This window comes from Neoarius graeffei, chromosome 15 (assembly GCF_027579695.1).
Source record: "Neoarius graeffei isolate fNeoGra1 chromosome 15, fNeoGra1.pri, whole genome shotgun sequence".
Classification (NCBI taxonomy): domain Eukaryota; kingdom Metazoa; phylum Chordata; class Actinopteri; order Siluriformes; family Ariidae; genus Neoarius; species Neoarius graeffei.
In genome coordinates this window covers 18,842,210-18,863,679 of record NC_083583.1, presented here as the reverse complement: position 1 = coordinate 18,863,679, position 21,470 = coordinate 18,842,210, and the positions used below count along the sequence as shown (strand labels likewise).

Genomic DNA, 21,470 nt, shown 5'->3' with positions numbered 1-21,470 from the left:
AAATAATCTTTTCAGCAACATCAATATCAGCTGCCGGTATTACACTGAAAATCAATACAATGCAACGATCAGAGAAGGAAATAAGATATCAATTATTCATTTCAATACCAGAAGTCTGTATGACAATTTCCATAAAATGAAGGAATATCTCAGTCAATTCAATACTCCATTCAATATAATAGCCATATCAGAAACTTGGATCAATGATGAGATGGGAGCAGATTTTGAGCTAAACGGGTATGAACTTAATTATATCAACAGAAAGAACAAAAGAGGAGGGGGAGTGGCAATATAGGTTGATAATAGTTTGGAATATAAAATTAATTTTAAAAAAATGACGGTAGCTGTTGATGATTGGATGGAGTGTATTACAGTAGAAATATGTTGTAAAAAAATGAAAAATATAACGGTGAGCTGTATATACAGATCTCCTGGATCAAGCATAGAAGTTTTTATAGACTGGATGGAAAGTATGTTTATAAAATCAACACAGAAGGTCATGTACATCTGTGGTGATTTTAACATTGACCTCTTAAATCATAAGAAACATAAAATGACAGAAGAGTTCATTAATTCAATGTTCAGTATGGGACTGTATCCAACTATTACCAGACCAAGCAGGATCACTTCTCACAGCACCACTTTAATAGATAATATATTTACTAATATCCTGGAAAATAATACAGAGAGTGGACTACTATTAACAGACATCAGTGACCACCTACTTATTTTTAATGTACATTACTGTAATTATAGCAAGAAAAAGGATACTAAAAATTATAAGAGTGAAAACTGAAGAAACCATGATTGCACTAAAAAATGACTTAATGATACAGGACTGGAATGTAGTTTATAAAGAAAAAGATGTTGATAAAGCATATGAGGAATTTTTAATAATATTCAATGAACTCATCTCATCTCATTATCTCTAGCCGCTTTATCCTGTTCTACAGGGTCGCAGGCAAGCTGGAGCCTATCCCAGCTGACTACGGGCGAAAGGCGGGGTACACCCTGGACAAGTCGCCAGGTCATCACAGGGCTGACACATAGACACAGACAACCATTCACACCCACATTCACACCTACGGTCAATTTAGAGTCACCAGTTAACCCAGCGGTTCCCAAAGTGGGGGTCGCGACCCCTTTGGGGGTCGCGGAGGGACTCCAGGGGGGTCGCGGAGAGACGGGACTGTTTGCATAACACAGAAAAAAAAACGGGCATTGGAATGTTTTGAATAATATGAATATGAATTTCATTCAGTGTATAGCTGCCACGGTCATTAGAATTCAATTGCTCCCTTTCACTCAGTAATCGCGCTCCGGCCTTGAATATTAATTCCATTCAATTTATGCTAAACCGCCAATCTGTTGGATTGCTCTGATATTGTTGTTGTTATTAGCAAACCCTCCTCCTGTGAATACAAACTGTATAAAACAGGTCCCTATTTTGAGATTCAGAACAAAACATTGGACGGCGATTTTATGACAACATGGACAAGTTTCTACGTGTGCTTCCTACAAAACGCAAGGCTGCTGCACAGGACGAGTTCCCATGCACTTGGGCAGCGAAAAAGATAAGGCGGTATGATGATGCATACATCGAAATGGGCTTTACGAGCACATTGGTGGGTGGTGAGGAACGACCGCAGTGTGTTCTCTGTCTGAAGGTGCTGACGACAGAAAGTTTAAACCCAAACAAGCTGAAGCGTCACCTGGACACGGCACACCCCGAGCACAAGGACAAGCCGGTTGAATTCTTTCCGCGGAAACTTTTGAACTTTCAGGCACAACGGGTGAACTTCACTAAAGTTGCGTCTGTCAATGTCAATGCCCAGCTCGCCTCCTACAAAGTGGCCTACCTCCTTGCGCAGAGCAAGAAGCCACACACAGAAGCGGAGGAGGTGATCCTGCCCTGTGCCATTGAAATGGTGAGGACCATGGTCGACGAGGCAACAGCAAACAAGTTACGGGCGATCCCCCTCTCAAATAATACGATTGGAAGACACATACATGACATCGCTGGCGACATTGAGGAGCAGCTCACCGACCGAGTACGTGCAAGCACCCGGTTTGCTCTGCAGGTCGACGAAGCCACTGACAGCAACCGAGACTGTTTATTAATCACATACATCCGTTTCGTTGATACAGAGGACATGAGAGAGGATCTGCTATTCTGCAAGGAGGTGAAAACACGAGCCACTGCTGATGAACTGTTCCGAGTGATTGACACTTATTTGCAAGAGGCAAAATTGAAGTGGGAGTGCTGTGTTGGAGTGTGTACGGACGGGGCTCAGGCTATGGCTGGGAAGCGCAGTGGGCTACAAGCACTCATAAAGCGTGTGTCCCCCAATGTGCAGTGAACCCACTGTATGATTCGGCGAGAAGCATTGGCATCGAAGCAGCTGAGTCCCGAACTGAACAAGGTGATGACGGACGTAATCGCCACTGTCAATTATATCAAAACGCGCCCTGTTAAAGCTCAACTCTTTGCTGCTCTCTGTGAAGAAATGGGCTCCAAACACACGGCAGTTCTGTTTCACAGCGAAGCGCGATGGCTGTCACGTGGGAAGGTATTGAACAGGGTGTTTGAGCTGCGAGAGGAGATACGGATTTTTCTCGAGGAGGAGAATCATGCACTGGCACTCTGTTACAACGACGAATGGTTCCTGATGACAGTTGCCTACCTCAGTGACATTTTCCAAAAACTGAACGAACTGAATCTGCAAATGCAAGGACCCAACACCCATCTCCCTCAGCTTGTCGCTAAAATGCAGTCATTTACAAGGAAATTGGAACTGTGGGGAAAGATGATTGAGGACGGAACAACAGATTGGTTTCAGAACTTGCATTCATTTCTCCATAACACCAACAGTCACAACACAATCATGCCATGCATTCGTTCACACATTTTTGCCCTCCAACAACATTTTCAGAGGTACTTTCCTGTTATGGATTTGGCACACTATGAATGGATCAGGGCGGCACGGTGGTGTAGTGGTTAGCGCTGTCGCCTCACAGCAAGAAGGTCCTGGGTTCGAGCCCCGGGGCCGGCGAGGGCCTTTCTGTGTGGAGTTTGCATGTTCTCCCCGTGTCCGCGTGGGTTTCCTCCGGGTGCTCCGGTTTCCCCCACAGTCCAAAGACATGCAGGTTAGGTTAACTGGTGACTCTAAATTGACCGTAGGTGTGAGTGTGAGTGGTTGTCTGTGTCTATGTGTCAGCCCTGTGATGACCTGGCGACTTGTCCAGGGTGTACCCCGCCTTTCGCCCGTAGTCAGCTGGGATAGGCTCCAGCTTGCCTGCGACCCTGTAGAACAGGATAAAGCGGCTAGAGATAATGAGATGAGATGAGATGAATGGATCACAGACCCCTTCAATACAAGGCCACCTGCTCATCTCAGTGTTACTGAACAGGAACAGTTCATTGATGTGACCTCAGACATAGGATACAAACAGCAGTTTAGGGCCAAGTCACTGTCTGCCTTTTGGATTGGGGTGGAAAAAGACTACCCACTGTTGGGTGGAAAGGCTGTGGCCATACTCCTCCCTTTTGCCACATCCTACCTCTGTGAGGTGGGCTTTTCTGCAGTGGCCTCCATCAAGACCAAATACAGGGCAAAGTTGAACATTGAAAACGAACTAAGGGTGGCGATCTCACAGTTATCACCAAGATTTGAAAAACTCTGTACTGAAAAGCAAGCACACACAAGTCACTGAAAAAATATTCTGATGTTCTGTGTAATGTTCTGTTTTATTATGATGTGCAATGCTCTTTTGTGGATAATGCTCTTCTGTGAATAAAAAATAGCAACTTTAATATCCGTCTGGTTATTATTATTATTATTATGGTTATTATTACTACACTACACACTGCATAATGGGTGGTGGGGGGGGGGGGGGGGGGGGGGTCGATGTCAGGGGGTCCCAAAAATATTCTGAAGTCCAAAAGGGGGTCCCCAGCCAAAAAGTTTGGGAACCACTGAGTTAACCTAACCTGCATGTCGTTGGACTGTGGGGGAAACCGGAGCACCCGGACAACATGCAAACCCATGTGGACAACATGCAAACTCCACACAGAAAGGCCCTCGCCGGCCACGGGGCTCGAACCCGGACCTTCTTGCTGTGAGGTGACAGTGCTAACCACTACACCACCGTGCTGCCCCTATTCATGAACTATATAATAAAAATTGTCCTATAAAGAAATACAGTAATATACATAAATATACAAATAGTCCATGGGTCACCAAGGGGCTACAAAATGCCTGCAAAAAGAAAAATATATTATACAGACAATTCTTAAAGCATTGAACTATAGAGGCAGAGGAAAAATATAAAAATAAATTAACTAATATTATAAGGATATGTAAGAAAGACTATTATAATAAATTAGTGGAGAAAAATAAAAACAATATTAAAGGTATACGGACTGTACTAAATGGCATTGTGAGAAATGGATCCAAAACTACAAATTGCCCGGAGTACTACACTGAAAATGACAAGACCATAAATAATATGGAGGATGTGGTGAATGGTTTTAACCAATTCTTTGTAAATGTGGGACCAGATTTAGCGGCAAAAATAAAGGAACCCGAGACAACACAATGTGGGGACATAGAAGATATGGGGGACAGAAATCCAAGTACAATTTTTCTAACTGCAACTGATGATGAAGAAATTATGCAAATTGTAAGAAAATGTAAAAACAAAACCTCTGCAGACTGGAATGATATAGACATGTCAACAGTAAAGACAGTTATTGAGGGAATTGTGAAACCACTCACCCACATCTGCAATTTATCTTTTCAATCAGGTACATTTCCAGACAAAATGAAAATTGCAAAAGTGATAGCATCGTTTAAAACCGGAGATAGACACCATTTCACAAACTACAGGCCTGTTTCTTTACTCCCCCAATTCTCCAAAATACTCAAAAAACTTTTTTCAGATAGACTGGACAAATTCATTGAAAAACACAACCTCCTTACAGACAGTATGGATTCAGAACGGACAGATCAACATCGATGGCACTAATGGAACTAATAGAAGAAATCACAAACTGTGTAGACAATAAGAAAATAGCAATTGGAGTATTTGTGGACCTCAAAATAGCATTCGATACCATTGATCACAGTACATTATTAAGTAGAAAAGTGTGGTGGGCGGCATGGTGGTGTAGTGGTTAGCGCGGTCGCCTCACAGCAAGAAGGTCCGGGTTCGAGCCCTGTTGGTGGCGAGGGCCTTTCTGTGTGGAGTTTGCATGTTCTCCCCGTGTCCGCGTGGGTTTCCTCTGGGTGCTCCGGTTTCCCCCACAGTCCGAAGACATGCAGGTTAGGTTAACTGGTGACTCTAAATTGACCGTAGGTGTGAATGTGAATGGTTGTCTGTGTCTATGTGTCAGCCCTGTGATGACCTGGCGACTTGTCCAGGGTGTACCCCACCTTTTGCCCGTAGTCAGCTGGGATAGGCTCCAGCTTGCCTGCGACCCTGTAGAACAGGATAAAGCGGCTACAGATAATGAGATGAGATGAGAAAAGTGTGGTGTTAGGGGAGTTGGGTGGAGCTGGCTGTCGAGCTAAGAAACAGGCAACAGTTTGTGCAGATAGGTGACCATAAATCTGATTTCATGAACATTACATGCAGGGTACCACAGGGGTCAATATTAGGTCCGAAATTATTCATATTATATATCAATGACATATGTAGAATTTCGCAAGTACTGAAATTTGTTTTGTTTGCAGACGACAGCAATATTTTTTGTTCTGGTGAGAATTTGCAGCAGACTTTGGAGACAATCACAACTGAAATAAATAAACTAAAACTATGGTTTGACAAAAATAAATTATCATTAAATCTAAGCAAAACAAAGATCATGTTGTTTGGGAGACACAAAATAGATTGTAATGTAGAATTGATAATAGACAATACTAAGATAGAAATGGTACAGGAAATTAAATTTCTTGGTGTGATTTTGGATCATAAAGTCTGCTGGAAACCTCATGTAGGATACGTACCAGCAAAACTAGCAAAGTGCTCGGCAATTCTGTGGAAAACAAAACATATTCTTGATTGCAAATCTTTGCATACTCTATATTACTCATTATTTTTGCCATATCTGACTTACTGTGTCGAAGTCTGGGGAAACACCTACAAAACCACTCTGCAGCCGATATGTACAGTGGTGCTTGAAAGTTTGTGAACCCTTTAGAATTTTCTATATTTCTGCATAAATATGACCTAAAACATCATCAGATTTTCACACAAGTCCTAAAAGTAGATAAACAGAACCCAGTTAAACAAATGAGACAAAAATATTATACTTGGTCATTTATTTATTGAGGAAAATGATCCAATATTACATATCTATGAGTGGCAAAAGTATGTGAACCTTTGCTTTCAGTATCTGGTGTGACCCCCTTGTGCAGCAATAACTGCAACTAAACGTTTGCGGTAACTGTTGATCAGTCCTGCACACTGGCTTGGAGGAATTTTAGCCCGTTCCTCCATACAGAACAGCTTCAACTCTGGGATGTTGGTGGGTTTCCTCACATGAACTGCTCGCTTCAGGTCCTTCCACAACATTTCGATTGGATTAAGGTCAGGATTTTGACTTGGCCATTCCAAAACATTAACTTTATTCTTCTTTAACCATTCTTTGGTAGAACGACTTGTGTGCTTAGGGTCGTTGTCTTGCTGCATGACCCACCTTCTCTTGAGATTCAGTTCATGGACAGATGTCCTGACATTTTCCTTTAGAATTCGCTGGTATAATTCAGAATTCATTGTTCCATCAATGATGTCAAGCCGTCCTGGCCAAGATGCAGCAAAACAGGCCCAAACCATGACATTACCACCACCATGTTTCACAGATGGGATAAGGTTCTTATGCTGGAATGCAGTGTTTTCCTTTCTCCAAACATAACGCTTCTCATTTAAACCAAAAGTTCTATTTTGGTCTCCTCCGTCCACAAAACATTTTTCCAATAGCCTTCTGGCTTGTCCACGTGCTCTTTAGCAAACTGTAGATGAGCAGCAATGTTCTTTTTGGAGAGCAGTGGCTTCCTCCTTGCAACTCTGTCATGCACACCACTGTTGTTCAGTGTTCTCCTGGTGGTGGATTCATGAACATTAACATTAGCCAATGTGAGAGAGGCCTTCAGTTGCTTAGAAGTTACCCCGGGGTCCTTTGTGACCTCGCCGACTATTACATGCCTTACTCTTGGAGTGATCTTTGTTGGTCGACCACTCCTGGGGAGGGTAACAATGGACTTGAATTTCCTCCATTTGTACACAATCTGTCTGACTGTGGATTGGTGGAGTCCAAACTCTTTAGAGATGGTTTTGTAACCTTTTCCAGCCTGATGAGCATCAACAATGCTTTTTTTGAGGTCCTCAGAAATCTCCTTTGTTCGTGCCATGATACACTTCCACAAACGTGTTGTGAAGATCAGACTTTGATAGATCCCTGTTCTTTAAATAAAACAGGGTGCCCACTCACACCTGATTGTCATCCCATTGATTGAAAACACCTGACTCTAATTTCACCTTCAAATTAACTGCTAATCCTAGAGGTTCACTTACTTTTGCCACTCACAGATATGTAATATTGGATCATTTTCCTCAATAAATAAATGACCAAGTATAATATTTTTATCTCATTTGTTTAACTGGGTTCTGTTTATCTACTTTTAGGACTTGTGTGAAAATCTGATGATGTTTTAGGTCATATTTATGCAGAAATATAGAAAATTCTAAAGGGTTCACAAACTTTCAAGCACCACTGTACAATACAGAAAAGAACAATAAGGACAATAAACAAAACAGGATACAGAGATCACACAAACCCACTATTCATAAAATCACACGTTGAAATTTATGGATCTGGTCAAATTCAGAACAGCACAAATAATGTACAAAGCGAGAAATAATCTATTGCCAAAAAATATACAAGGAATGTTTAGTGAGAGAAAGGGGGGATATAATCTAAGGGGAGACCTAAATTTTAAAAAACCAAAGGTTCGAACAAATATGAAAGGCATGTGTGTATCGAGCTGTGGGGTGACTTTATGGAACAGACTGGAGACAGAAATAAAACGAAGTGCAAATATAAATCTGTTTAAAAAAAAGGTACAAAAAATATTTTAAACAAGTACATGGAAGAGGAAGTATGTTAACGGAGGATGATGAGGGATAAATCTACAAATAGAATAGGGTTGATTGTTATATTAGAACTAACTTAGTATATGGTATATATGGTATATATTTATTTATGGGGATAGTTTATATATTTATATTTACAGGGCTATGTATGTAGTATATATTTATTTTTGTAATTATATATTTATATAGATATTCATGAAGTGTATATATGGTATATAGTATATATATATTTTTTTTGTAGTTATATATTTATATAGATATTTGTGAAGTGTATATATGGTATATATTTATGGGGATTGTTTATATATTTATATTTACAGGGTTATGTATGTAGTATATATTTTTGTAATTATATATTTATGTAGATATTTATGAAGTGTATATATGGTATGTAGTATATATTTATTTTTGTAATTATACACAGCAAAATCCCCAGTGTTGAATTAACACCCAGAGTGTTTATATAGGTCCAACTGGACCCAGGTTAACTCTGAAAGTGTTAATTCAACACTGAGGAATTTGCTGTGTATATTTATATAGATATTCATGAAGTGTATATATGGTATATATTTATTTATGGGGATAGTTTATATATTTATATTTACAGGGCTATGTATGTAGTATATATTTATTTTTGTAATTATATAGATATTCATGAATTGTATAGATGGTATATATTTTATAGGTGTATTAATGTAGTTAGGATTTCGGGGTAGTTAATAAGGGGTGGGAAATTAAAAAAGTATTGTACTTCTTCCCACTCCTTTTTCGAACAATGTGCGGTATTTTGTAATGTCTTAGCTCTTTGTTTTTTTTTATTTCTCGTTTTCTTTCTTCTGTATGTACAAATAGTTACATACATTTTTTATACATGTTCGAAAATAAATAAATTCATTTATTCATTCATAATGTTCTTTATATTATACGGACACATCCACAAAAAGAAAAAACACAAGTTAATCAAAAGAATTTTAATTTTGAACCGGTTCGCTATTTTGACAACACATGTCTAGTCAGCAGGAAAACACTGGTAGTGACATCATCAGAGTGAAATATCAGGAACTATTATACATACAGGACACCTTTTCAATGGAATAAAAACATGTATTCCATTCCCTTCTAGAGAGTTTCACTCATTTGGTTTGATAGCATGCAATATTGTTAGCTTATCGCTTATCCTATGTGTATTATGTCACTCTGCCCAATGGAGAATGAGCGTTGAATATGCTTTCCGATATTGTATGGTTTCAAGACAACATGACATCACACGTCGGAACTGATGCGAATATTCAATCAGAAAGTTTTCTGCTATGCATGCGCAGAAGCATTTCTTTATTCACCAAGAAAGAGAAAGACACATTGAACACCTGAAAGGCTACCAAAACTTCATTAGATATTCTTCACGCATATTTACAAGAGAAAAACATACCAACGGAGATCGAAAAACTGGAAAAGAGAGCGTGTATGTATAATAATAATAATAATAATAATATTGGCTGGCTTTTTTCATGGTATGTCAGATATATTCCATTCAGCTAGCATGATATTGAACGAGTCAAAGACTCGTTCAATATCATGCTAGCTGAATGGAATATATCTAATATACCATGAAAAAAGCCAGCCAATATTATTTAAATATGTCACTCAGATCCGCAATGTGTTTCATATGAAAAATGTGAGATTTTCAACACAAGAGGATAAACTTCATATCTTCAAGCCAACATGTGATTTTTTTTATTATATCAACACATTCACAAACAAAAAGTATCCAAATTTATCAAAACAATTAATTGATTTCCTCACGAGTGACATAGAGATTTATGTCACAGTTTTGGTTCTCCGTGTCCCAGATGTAGCTCGTATGAAAAATATGAGTGGCGTATTTCCCAGTAAAACACTCGTGTCCATATAATAGACTTTGCCTGAGATAAAAATAATTGAAATCTTATGTTCTTCACAGGCGGCACGGTGGTGTAGTGGTTAGCGCTGTCGCCTCACAGCAAGAAGGTCCTGGGTTCGAGCCCCGGGGCCGGCAAGGGCCTTTCTGTGTGGAGTTTGCATGTTCTCCCTGTGTGAAAGGTGAAAAAAGCCCCCCAAAAAATTGTGATAACCTCAATTGCCTTTTTGTACTACTGTGAATGCCACTGTTCAGCAAAAAGAGAAATCTATGTTGGCAGAATGAGGAATTGAAAATTGACTTAATTAAGAATTCTTAATAAAGATAACAGTGTTATCATAGTTTGGATTATCATGGGCACATCGTTGGCAAAACATAAAATTATTAATGCAGACTGTTGCCTTGAAATTTCAAGTATTCTCAACTATTCTTTTTTACAGCGAGATAATGAGATGAGATGTTCTTCACAGACTTGTGATAGACTCTCCCTCAAGGTTTCTCACTATTCGTATTTATACACAGCCTGGTTCTGTGGACTGTCAGCAAAAACTTAAAATACTTTTCTCCAAATAAATAAATAAATCGCCCATAATAAATCTGATGAAAGGAGAGAAAATAGCACCTAATTTCGCTCTATTAAGATCAATAGTGTTTGGATTAATGGCTGCCTCAAAGTAAAAAATCAATTGACACTGCTTCCTCATTTAGTCAGCTCGCCCGGTAAAACAATCCATCCATCCATCATCTGTAGCTGCTTATCCTATCCTACAGGGTCACAGGCAAGCTGGAGCCTATCCCAGCTGACTACGGGCAAGAGGCAGAGTACACCCTGGACAAGTCACCAGGTCATCGCAGGGCTAACACATAGACAACCATTCACGCTCACATTCACACCTACAGTCAATTTAGAGTCACCAGTTAGCCTAACCTGCATGTCTTTGGACTGGGGGAAACCGGAGCACCCAGAGGAAACCCATGCAGACACAGGGAGAGCATGCAAACTCCATACAGAAAGGCCCTTGCCGGCCGCTGGGCTCGAACCCAGAACCTTCTTGCTGTGAGGCGACAGCGCTAACCACTACACCACCGTGTCACACCCCAGTAAAGCAATACTTTTGGATAAATAATCTTTTTGGTTGTAACAAGTGAGGAATTAAACATGGCACAAGTGCTGTTCCAATGTGATGAGGAGTTACTGTGACAACACGAATGTTTCTTTGTTTCCAAAAACAGCACCTTGCAAAATTGAAATTAAAACTGAAAACAATGTGTGGCAGTGGGGGTGTGGTCAAGCGTCAGTCTGTGACTGGAGGGCGGAGTCAGGGAAGGTAAGTGGCAGAATCACTACACCTGATGTGAATTAACCTGTGTTTGTGTGTCTTCCCAGCAACCACACCCTATATAAGGAGAGAGAGAGCAGAGGAAGTGAGGTCTCTCCCGCACCAGATGACGTGTGTGGCTGGGAGAGTGAATGTTAGTACTGAAAAGTGCAAATAAAAAGTGTTTTGGAGCTCAGTTCTGGCCTGCTGTCCTTCTGTGCTCCACCCACCCGCTCTGACTTCTACAGTGGTGCTGAAACTCGGGACCAAGCACAGAAGAGAACAGCCCCATGGAGTCCTCCCCCTTCGCAGACCTGATCCACGCCCTCACCATGGCCCAATAGAGCCAGCACCAGGTGCTGCTCGCCCTCTGAAAGGAGCAAGGACAACGGTTCGAGGCCCTTGTGCTGGCGCAACAGGAAGATCGTCAGGCATTCCGGCACCTCCTCGCGTCGGTGGGGTCCACCATCTCCACCGCTGCGGGCCCACTCCACCTCACCTCAACCCCGAGGCCTTCCTCACGCTATTTGAACAAGCAGCAGAGGCCTCGGGGTGGCCGGTGGAACAGTGCGCGGCGTGCCTCCTCCCCCTGCTAACGGGCGAGGCCTCCTCTGGTTTAGTTAATGAGAATGTAGACACCTGAAAAGAATCTGGAAGCACTCCTCCCTGTACTATACATCATCACAAACTCCTTCTTACCTTTGGACATGTACAGTACATAAACTTCTAGGAAACCTTTTAAAAGCATGCAGAGCAGTTAATCGGGTTCAAAGCCACAGACTGAGATGGTCACACTGATTTTCTCTTCTGGATCATTTGAACATGTAGTATCTTGGGGTCAAATTTCAACAAGAAAAAAAGATGGGTTAACATCAAGAAAGCTCAAGTTAGCTCTCCAAAAGAGGATGCTCAGATGCTACATGTTATCTACTCTATTGTATGCATCAGAGACATGGACCGCAAACAAGAAGACTATAGATAATTTGGAGGCTTTTGAAATGTGGACATACAGAAGAACGATGTGCATCTCATATACTGAAAGAAAGACAAATGAAGAAGTCCTGGATATGGTGGAAGAAAAGAGAAAGCTGGTATGTGACATTAAGGAAAGGAAGATACAATACATTGGACACATCATAAGAGTAGATGAGATGCAACGGCAGCTTTTAGAAGGCAAAGTAGAGGGTAAGCGGAGAAGAGGGAAACAACGAAGGACATGGATGAGTGAAATTACAGACTGGACAAAAATGAACTATGTCCAATGTGTCCGGACAGCTCAAGACAGAAATAGAGATCCATGATTGTCGACCTTCTGGAGAAGACGACGACACTAATGAATGAATGAATCTTGGGGTCACCGAGTTGTAAGTCATCCAATTATGTCAGGTTTCCATTTTACTACTGAAAAGAAAAGTGCACGGGGCGGCACGGTGGTGTAGTGGTTAGCGCTGTCGCCTCACAGCAAGAAGGTCCTGGGTTCGAGCCCCGTGGCCGGCGAGGGCCTTTCTGTGTGGAGTTTGCATGTTCTCCCCGTGTCCGCGTGGGTTTCCTCCGGGTGCTCCGGTTTCCCCCACAGTCCAAAGACATGCAGGTTAGGTTAACTGGTGACTCTAAATTGACCGTAGGTGTGAATGTGAGTGTGAATGGTTGTCTGTGTCTATGTGTCAGCCCTGTGATGACCTGGCGACTTGTCCAGGGTGTACCCCGCCTTTCGCCCGTAGTCAGCTGGGATAGGCTCCAGCTTGCCTGCGACCCTGTAGAAGGATAAAGCGGCTAGAGATAATGAGATGAGATGAAGAAAAGTGCACTTGTTTAACCAAATACAATTTATTCTGTAATGTTTTATCCTTATGAAAATAAGTTCAGTAGATGATTCCAGGAACATTAACATTTCAGGACTTGAAAGGAAACCTGACATCTAGTGGATAGACGTGTCATTCACATCATGCTTGTTCATGATTATATGTTTTATCAGTGCACACATTATATTTTTCCAGGATCCATACAATTTGATCATATATAAGAATCAAGAAAATCACAAAGAAATGGGATTTAATGGCTTTTGGTTCATAATCATCATAATCCGTTAAAGCAGAGAGAAAAACATAGAAGTGTCATAAATACAGAAGTGTTTGAAAGCAATTATTTATGTTTAGTCAAGTATCACTGGTGTTATGAATAACACATAGCTATTCTGAGTTGCTTTCCAGGTTACAACAGTGGCTTTAAGATATCGTGGCATTTTTGTGCGCAGTGCAGCATTCAAGTCATATTTTGTGCGTATTGTAGAATTCCAGCAACAACAACGGGCCTCATTTATCAAACTGGATATATAGAATTTTTTTGTTGTTTTATACACACCGGCCACTTTAATAGGAACTTATTCTTGATTCTAAGATTCCTGTTACTGGCTGGCAGGATTGGAACCCAATGGGGTCTTCTGCTGTTGCCTGCTGAGATGCTTTTCTGCTTGCTGCGGTTGAAAGAGTTGCTATATCCTTCCTGGTAGCTTGAATCAATCTGGGGTGGGTTTCCCAAAAGCCTCTTAGCGCTAAGAACATCTTAACCAGGAGAGCGAGTGTTCATTATGCTGCTCGCTCTACCATTTAACAATGATCTTTGTGCTACGATGCTTTTGGGAAACTCGGCACTGTCCGTTTTCCTCTGACCTCTCTTATCACCAAAGCATGTCCACCCACAGAACTGTCGCTCACCCAGTGTTTTTTGTTTTTCACACCATTCTGTGTAAATTCTAGAGATTGTTTTGTGTGAAAACCCCAGGAGACTGACAGTTTCTGAAATACTCAAACCAGTCCATCTGGCTCAAACCAATACCCATGCCACATTGAAAGTCACACTCTGAGATCACAATTTTTCCCATTCCGATGTCTGAACATTGTGAACATTAACTGAAGCTCTTGATTTGTATCTGCATGATTTGATGCATTGTGCTGCTGTCAAGAGATTGGCTGATTAGATAACTGCACGAAACAGCAGGTGGATGAGTGTTCCTAATAAAGTGGCCAGTGAGTGTGTGTGTATGTATATTTAGTCACTTCAGATTAATGAATTTGAAAGAAAACAGTCTACAACAAATCCATAAATTAAGACGAATAAGCCTAGCCATTCAATTAGGACAAAAGTAATGACACTCTATAAAAGGGGGGAGTGTAGTGTGTCTTTATAGTGCTGTGTTTACATGCTGCAGCGGCAGAGCTGAAATACTGGGAGATTTACTGCACGCCATAATCAGGAGGTGATCTTTCACCGTTTAGTCATCATTTTTGGTCATCTTCAGCTCTGTGAGCTTTACTTTTTATGCAGTTTTGTGGGCATCACTAACTGTAAATCAGTTCTGTCATGAGCAGACTTGGTCATTTACGACTAACTGGCTTACACACAGCTGTATTAAACGATTGATAAATGAGGCCCATTAAACATTTTCTTTCAAAGGTTTCCCTGATGTTTCTGACTTCTTTCATGTAATATCATCGTGTAATAGTTTTTGTGTATGCGTGCGATAATCAGGTTTGATCCGATGAATCTGATCTTGATGAAGAACGTTAGTGCAGAGTCTACTTTTTGGGAACAGCTGTGAATATCCGCAGTCCGTGCATTCCTTTAATCTCTTCTTTGAGTGCCTGTTACAGTAAATAACACATTTCAACAGTGAATAACTAACAACTTTATATGACATTATTAGTTCAGGGCAAAAATAATACAGAATGCAATTTTAGTCAATATAAAATAAAGAAAAATAAATATGCCTATGAAATAAACAAATATGGCCATGAAATACAACCCCGATTCCAAAAAAGTTGGGACAAAGTACAAATTGTAAATAAAAACGGAATGCAAAAATTTACAAATCTCAAAAACTGATATTGTATTCACAATAGAACATAGACAACATATCAAATGTCGAAAGTGAGACATTTTGAAATTTCATGCCAAATATTGGCTCATTTGAAATTTCATGACAGCAACACATCTCAAAAAAGTTGGGACAGGGGCAATAAGAGGCTGGAAAAGTTAAAGGTACAAAAAAGGAACAGCTGGAGGACCAAATTGCAACTCATTAGGTCAACTGGCAATAGGTCATTAACATGACTGGGTATAAAAAGAGCATCTTGGAGTGGCAGCGGCTCTCAGAAGTAAAGATGGGAAGAGGATCACCAATCCCCCTAATTCTGCGCCGACAAATAGTGGAGCAATATCAGAAAGGAGTTCGACAGTGTAAAATTGCAAAGAGTTTGAACATATCATCTACAGTGCATAATATCATCAAAAGATTCAGAGGATCTGGAAGAATCTCTGTGCGTAAGGGTCAAGGCCGCAAAACCATACTGGGTGCCCGTGATCTTCGGGCCCTTAGACGGCACTGCATCACATACAGGCATGCTTCTGTATTGGAAATCACAAAATAGGCTCAGGAATATTTCCAGAGAACATTATCTGTGAACACAATTCACCGTGCCATCCGCCGTTGCCAGCTAAAACTCTATAGTTCAAAGAAGAAGCCGTATCTAAACATGATCCAGAAGCGCAGACGTCTTCTCTGGGCCAAGGCTCATTTAAAATGGACTGTGGCAAAGTGGAAAACTGTTCTGTGGTCAGACGAATCAAAATTTGAAGTTCTTTATGGAAATCAGGGACGCCGTGTCATTTGGACTAAAGAGGAGAAGGACGACCCAAGTTGTTATCAGCGCTCAGTTCAGAAGCCTGCATCTCTGATGGTATGGGGTTGCATTAGTGCGTGTGGCATGGGCAGCTTACACATCTGGAAAGACACCATCAATGCTGAAAGGTATATCCAGGTTCTAGAGCAACATATGCTCCCATCCAGACGACATCTCTTTCAGGGAAGGCCTTACATTTTCCAACATGACAATGCTAAACCACATACTGCGTCAATTACAGCATCATGGCTGCGTAGAAGAAGGGTCCGGGTACTGAACTGGCCAGCCTACAGTCCAGATCTTTCAGCCATAGAAAACATTTGGCGCATCATAAAACGGAAGATACGACAAAAAAGACCTAAGACAGTTGAGCAACTAGAATCCTACATTAGACAAGAATGGGTTAACATTCCTATCCCTAAACTTGAGCAACTTGTCTCCTCAGTCCCCAGACGTTTACAGACTGTTGTAAAGAGAAAAGGGGATGTCTCACAGTGGTAAACATGGCCTTGTCCCAACTTTTTTGAGATGTGTTGTTGTCATGAAATTTAAAAAATCACCTAATTTTTCTCTTTAAATGATACATTTTCTCAGTTTAAACATTTGATATGTCATCTATGTTCTATTCTGAATAAAATATGGAATTTTGAAACTTCCACATCATTGCATTCTGTTTTTATTTACAATTTGTACTTTGTCCCAACTTTTTTGGAATCAGGGTTGTAAATGAGAAATATATAAATAAATGTAAATACATACATAAATGAGTCGATATAGTTCAGTAAATAAAGGGTTTTTTTAATTATTTAAAAATGATATTTTTCAAAGGATTACCTTTATTTATTGCAGGGAACATTTATTTCATAATTCAAAACATTTATGGCCCTTTTCCACTACCCTTTTTCAGCTCACTTCAGCTCGCTTCAGCCCGACACGGCTCGCGTTTCGACTACCAAAAACCAGCACGACTCAGCTCGTTTCAGCCCTGCTTAGCCCCTAAAACTCGCACCGTTTTGGAGTGGGGCTGAAGCGAGCCAAACCGTGCTGACTGAGGTTGGGGGCGTGAGCAGACACTCCCCTGTGCACTGATTGGTGAGGAGGAGTGTCCTCACATGCCCACACACGCCCCGCAAGCGTGCTGGGATCTGTAAACACCGCAAACCCGGAAGGAGAAGAATTACGAATTACGAGAATTTCTGAAGCCTTATGCGCCTCGCCTCATCTATACGCTCTTGCCAGTATCTGTTGGCGTTGTCAAGCCACAGCACCAAGACCAGCAACACTAACGACTCCATGTCCTCCATGTTTATTGTTTACTATTCGGGTCGTGAGACTACCGCTTAAAAGCTCACTGAATCAGTGACATATAATACAGAGCATCGTGGACGAGTTCGCGGAGCGCAAGGCTCGTCGTATGCCCTTCAAATAATGCGCGCAGTAGGCTATTGATGTTTTATTATGAGCCATGTACAGTATGTCGCCTAATGTTTTTTTTTGTTTCTGAGTTACATGCTCGTTTGAAGGACTTAATGTACAAAATAACATAGTTGCACCCCGTAGTGTTGAAATTGGTAAACACAGTGCATTCAGTGAGGTTTGCACCGCCCTCCTTTTATTTCTGACTCTTCCTGTCACCACTCTGAGCGCTCATTCGTATGCCCTTCAAATAATGTGCGCAGTATAGGCTATTGATGTTTTATTATGAGCCATGTACAGTATCCTAATGTTTTTTGTTTCTGAGTTACATGTTCGTTTGAAGGACTTGATGTACTAAATAACATAGTTGCACCCGGTAGTGTTGAAATTGGTAAACACCGCAGTTGCGGACATTTTGTAGCCTAAAATGATGTTATGATAAGCTTTAATAAAGGGCCCGGTCATTTGCCCCGCCCCCGGCCCGGCTCTGACTTGTTCCGCCACTGTCACTGATGTCACTGTTTGCGCTGCTTAACGACATCACATGACGTCCACCCACTTTCGCTAACTCCACCCAATGTGTCCACCCACTTCCAGCCAGCACGGTTCAGCGCGGTTGTAGTCGAAATGCAACTCCAACAGCCCCGCTCAGCCCGACTCAGCTCGACTCGGCACGGCACGGCTCAGCCGCGTTTGTAGTGGAAAAGCGGCATTATTTATTTCAGGGGATTTTATTTCCCAGCTCTTTTTATTTCCATGTGTTATATTCAAATGAATGAGGCATGGATGTCTTACACACTCAGACCAAAGCAACAGTAACAGAACATCAGTGTTGCCAATTTAGCGACTTTTAATGAAATTTCAGGGAGCCAAACACTGCACACAGATGAACAATGACCATGTAACCTCCTGTCCTTCCATCCGCCAGAAATTTTCATGGCCTTCTTGTATCTTCAGTCAATCAATGCTTGTTTGGTTCTATTCACTATTCTGTTTTGCCCAAACTTACATTCTATATTCTGATCTGATAAAAACATATTCTATTCGAATAAAACTATTTTATTATGATGGAAGTCTATGAGACTCGAAAAGACACGATTCTTTTCCAATAAAGTGCTATTCTATTAGATTAGATAAAATTTTATTGATCCCTTTGGGAGGGTTCCCTCAGGGAAATTAAAATTCCAGCAGCATCATTACCAAATAAACAGAAAATAGAAAAAACTTCTAGATAAATTAAAAAAGTATTAACATATACAAACATGGGCGGCACGGTGGTGTAGTGGTTAGCGCTGTCGCCTCACAGCAAGAAGGTCCTGGGTTCGAGCCCCGGGGCCGGCGAGGGCCTTTCTGTGTGGAGTTTGCATGTTCTCCCCGTGTCCGCGTGGGTTTCCTCCGGGTGCTCCGGTTTCCCCCACAGTCCAAAGACATGCAGGTTAGGTTAACTGGTGACTCTAAATTGACCGTAGGTGTGAATGTGAGTGTGAATGGTTGTCTGTGTCTATGTGTCAGCCCTGTGATGACCTGGCGACTTGTCCAGGGTGTACCCCGCCTTTCGCCCGTAGTCAGCTGGGATAGGCTCCAGCTTGCCTGCGACCCTGTAGAAGGATAAAGCGGCTAGAGATAATGAGATGAGATATACAAACATAAAAAATAAAATATGAAAAAAAAATCTAGCAGGAGAGGTAATGCACATTATATTGCACATTGCCCAGTATTGCTTTTTATCAGGCTAGGCTACTGCTCCTTCCCATCCTCGGTCCTCCTGTTACCCCTCCTCCCCCCCAGAGAGGAGTTGTACAGTCTGATGGCGTGCGGGATAAAGTATTGTATTCTAATAAAACTACTCTGTTCAAATTAGTGTCTTCCAAAAAAAATATCCTGAAAAAGACTGTCTGTCTTTCTTCGTGCAACACATTTAATATGCAAATAATCATGACGAAGCAAATAATATGCAAATTTGTGACGTGTTCTGGAGCATATTTTAGCTACTTTCCCCTGAAAAAAGTTGACAACACTGTATGCAGCACTAGACATGCTTACACACATTTTGTGCCCCTGATTTTAAACAGACTTCTATTTCAGATCTGTATTTGGAACATACCTGATTCACTACCTGGTGCTGCTGCACTATTCTTTTCCCTCTAAATTCATCAGACTCGATATGGATTTCATACATCGCTCCACAGCCACCTGGAATCAACCAAAGGTACAAGCAGACAAATTATTACAAAATATTGCAGATCATAGATGTTAATAATGGGACGGCACGGACCACCCGATTATGGTGAATCATACATGGCATATATATTTATTTATAAATCCTTATAAGGATTTATCCTTATATTTATAAGGATGGGCGGCACGGTGGTGTAGTGGTTAGCGCTGTCGCCTCACAGCAAGAAGGTCCGGGTTCGAGCCCCGGGGCCGGCGAGGGCCTCTCTGTGTGGAGTTTGCATGTTCTCCCCGTGTCCGCGTGGGTTTCCTCCAGGTGTTCCGGTTTCCCCCACAGTCCAAAGACATGCAGGTTAGGTTAACTGGTGGCTCTAAATTGACCATAAGTGTGAATGTGTGTCAGAATGGTTGTCTGTGTCTATGTGTCGGCCCTGTAATGACCTGGCGACTTGTCCAGGGTGTACCCCGCCTTTCGCCCGTAGTCAGCTGGGATAGGCTCCAGCTTGCCTGCGACCCTGTAGAACAGGATAAAGCGGCTAGAGATAATGAGATGAGATGTTAATAATGCAAATGCTTACCAGATATATCCACAACTTTGAGAGATGAGGCTTGGGGAAACTTCTCTTTCAGTATTTTGGTAATGCGGACCTCTCCTTCAGTGCTGGTCGAAAAAGATCTCTGTATCTGTCTGCACGATGACAGCTTAAGAGTCTGTGTGTGCCGATGACAAGGGTTAAACGATTCAACTGTACTGATAAACACAGAAACTCCTAATACAGATATCTTAGACATATTGTATATAATGTAGGTACTGTATATTATGTATTTTCTGGAGACAAACTGCTAGAACCAAATTCCTTGTGTGTGTCAACAAACTTGGCCAATAAACATGATTCTGATAATATACAATTTATTATTTTATATTATAGCAAGTTGACTGCTATGCAAAGTAGCTAAGTAGCTCCTGAAATATCCAAAACAGCAACATAGTTCCCATTATGGAGTTATATATATATATATATATATATATACACACGCGCTTACGGTGGTATTTTGAAGGTGTATTCTCACTAAAACACACAAAATTAGTATCAGGATTTTTATGTGTGATTTAATCTGTACAAGGCTTTTGTGCACAAACATAAATAAGCACGTGCGACCCTTTAACAGTAATCTTCCATAGACAGTTGTAGCTTCCTAGCTAGCAAACTAGCAAACAGCCATAAATAAATGTCACTCCAGATATTTACTTTGCATCTTAGTAGCCTGTGAAGAGACATTCCGAACCTGCCCGCTGTCCCCACTGATATAATTAAACAAAACAAAATAAATATCTTCACAGAACGCCAAGAAACTTGATAGCAAAAGTCATACCCGGACGACTGTCGTCGCACAAATATGACGTCACTCTGTCGCTATGGTTCTGTTAGAGGCAGTAGATACGTGAAGTGGGGAAAATGTACTCTTTGGTTTTGTTACTCAAGACAGGAATGCCACTTCTGAGTTTTACTTAATTAACCTCATTATCATTTTAACCAAACATTATATACACAAGTCAAAATTTCAAAATGTAAAGCCAACCTTTATTGAATTCTCCATTTATGTAAATCATTATATAGCGTCCATCTCTTGCTCTCTTAATAAGAAAGCTGTGAAGTCTTATTCCCTTTTTGTGCTGTACAATGCATTCATGTCAATTTATTTATTTTCCTGTTTCTGTTTATTTGTTGTTGTTGTTGTTGTTGTTGTTGTTTTACTATTATTTCCATGCCATAACCCCTGGCAGACTGTTATATATGTTTTTTATACAAAATGTATGCAATGCTATCT

General features: G+C 41.0%; 1 protein-coding gene across 1 annotated transcript; it reads right to left on the bottom strand.

Moving 5' to 3' along the window:
• Positions 1 to 13,405: 13,405 nt before the first annotated feature.
• On the bottom strand, positions 13,406 to 21,037 carry bola3 (bolA family member 3). The gene is made up of 4 exons (XM_060940436.1): positions 20,891 to 21,037; positions 20,219 to 20,351; positions 19,570 to 19,658; positions 13,406 to 15,011 (listed from the first exon to the last, which is right to left on the bottom strand). Exons 1-4 carry the CDS (start codon positions 20,918 to 20,920, stop codon positions 14,946 to 14,948), a joined length of 318 nt encoding a protein of 105 aa, XP_060796419.1. The 5' UTR covers positions 20,921 to 21,037; the 3' UTR covers positions 13,406 to 14,945.
• Positions 21,038 to 21,470: the final 433 nt, after the last annotated feature.

Coding starts and splice junctions, on each gene's coding strand:
- bola3 (XM_060940436.1), bottom strand. CDS start 20,920: ATGTCTCTTCACAGGCTACTAAGATGCAAA. Junction 19,659..20,218: donor CAAAGTTGTGGATATATCTG/GTAAGCATTTGC, acceptor GGTTGATTCCAG/GTGGCTGTGGAGCGATGTAT. Junction 15,012..19,569: donor AGCACCAGGTAGTGAATCAG/GTATGTTCCAAA, acceptor TTACTGTAACAG/GCACTCAAAGAAGAGATTAA.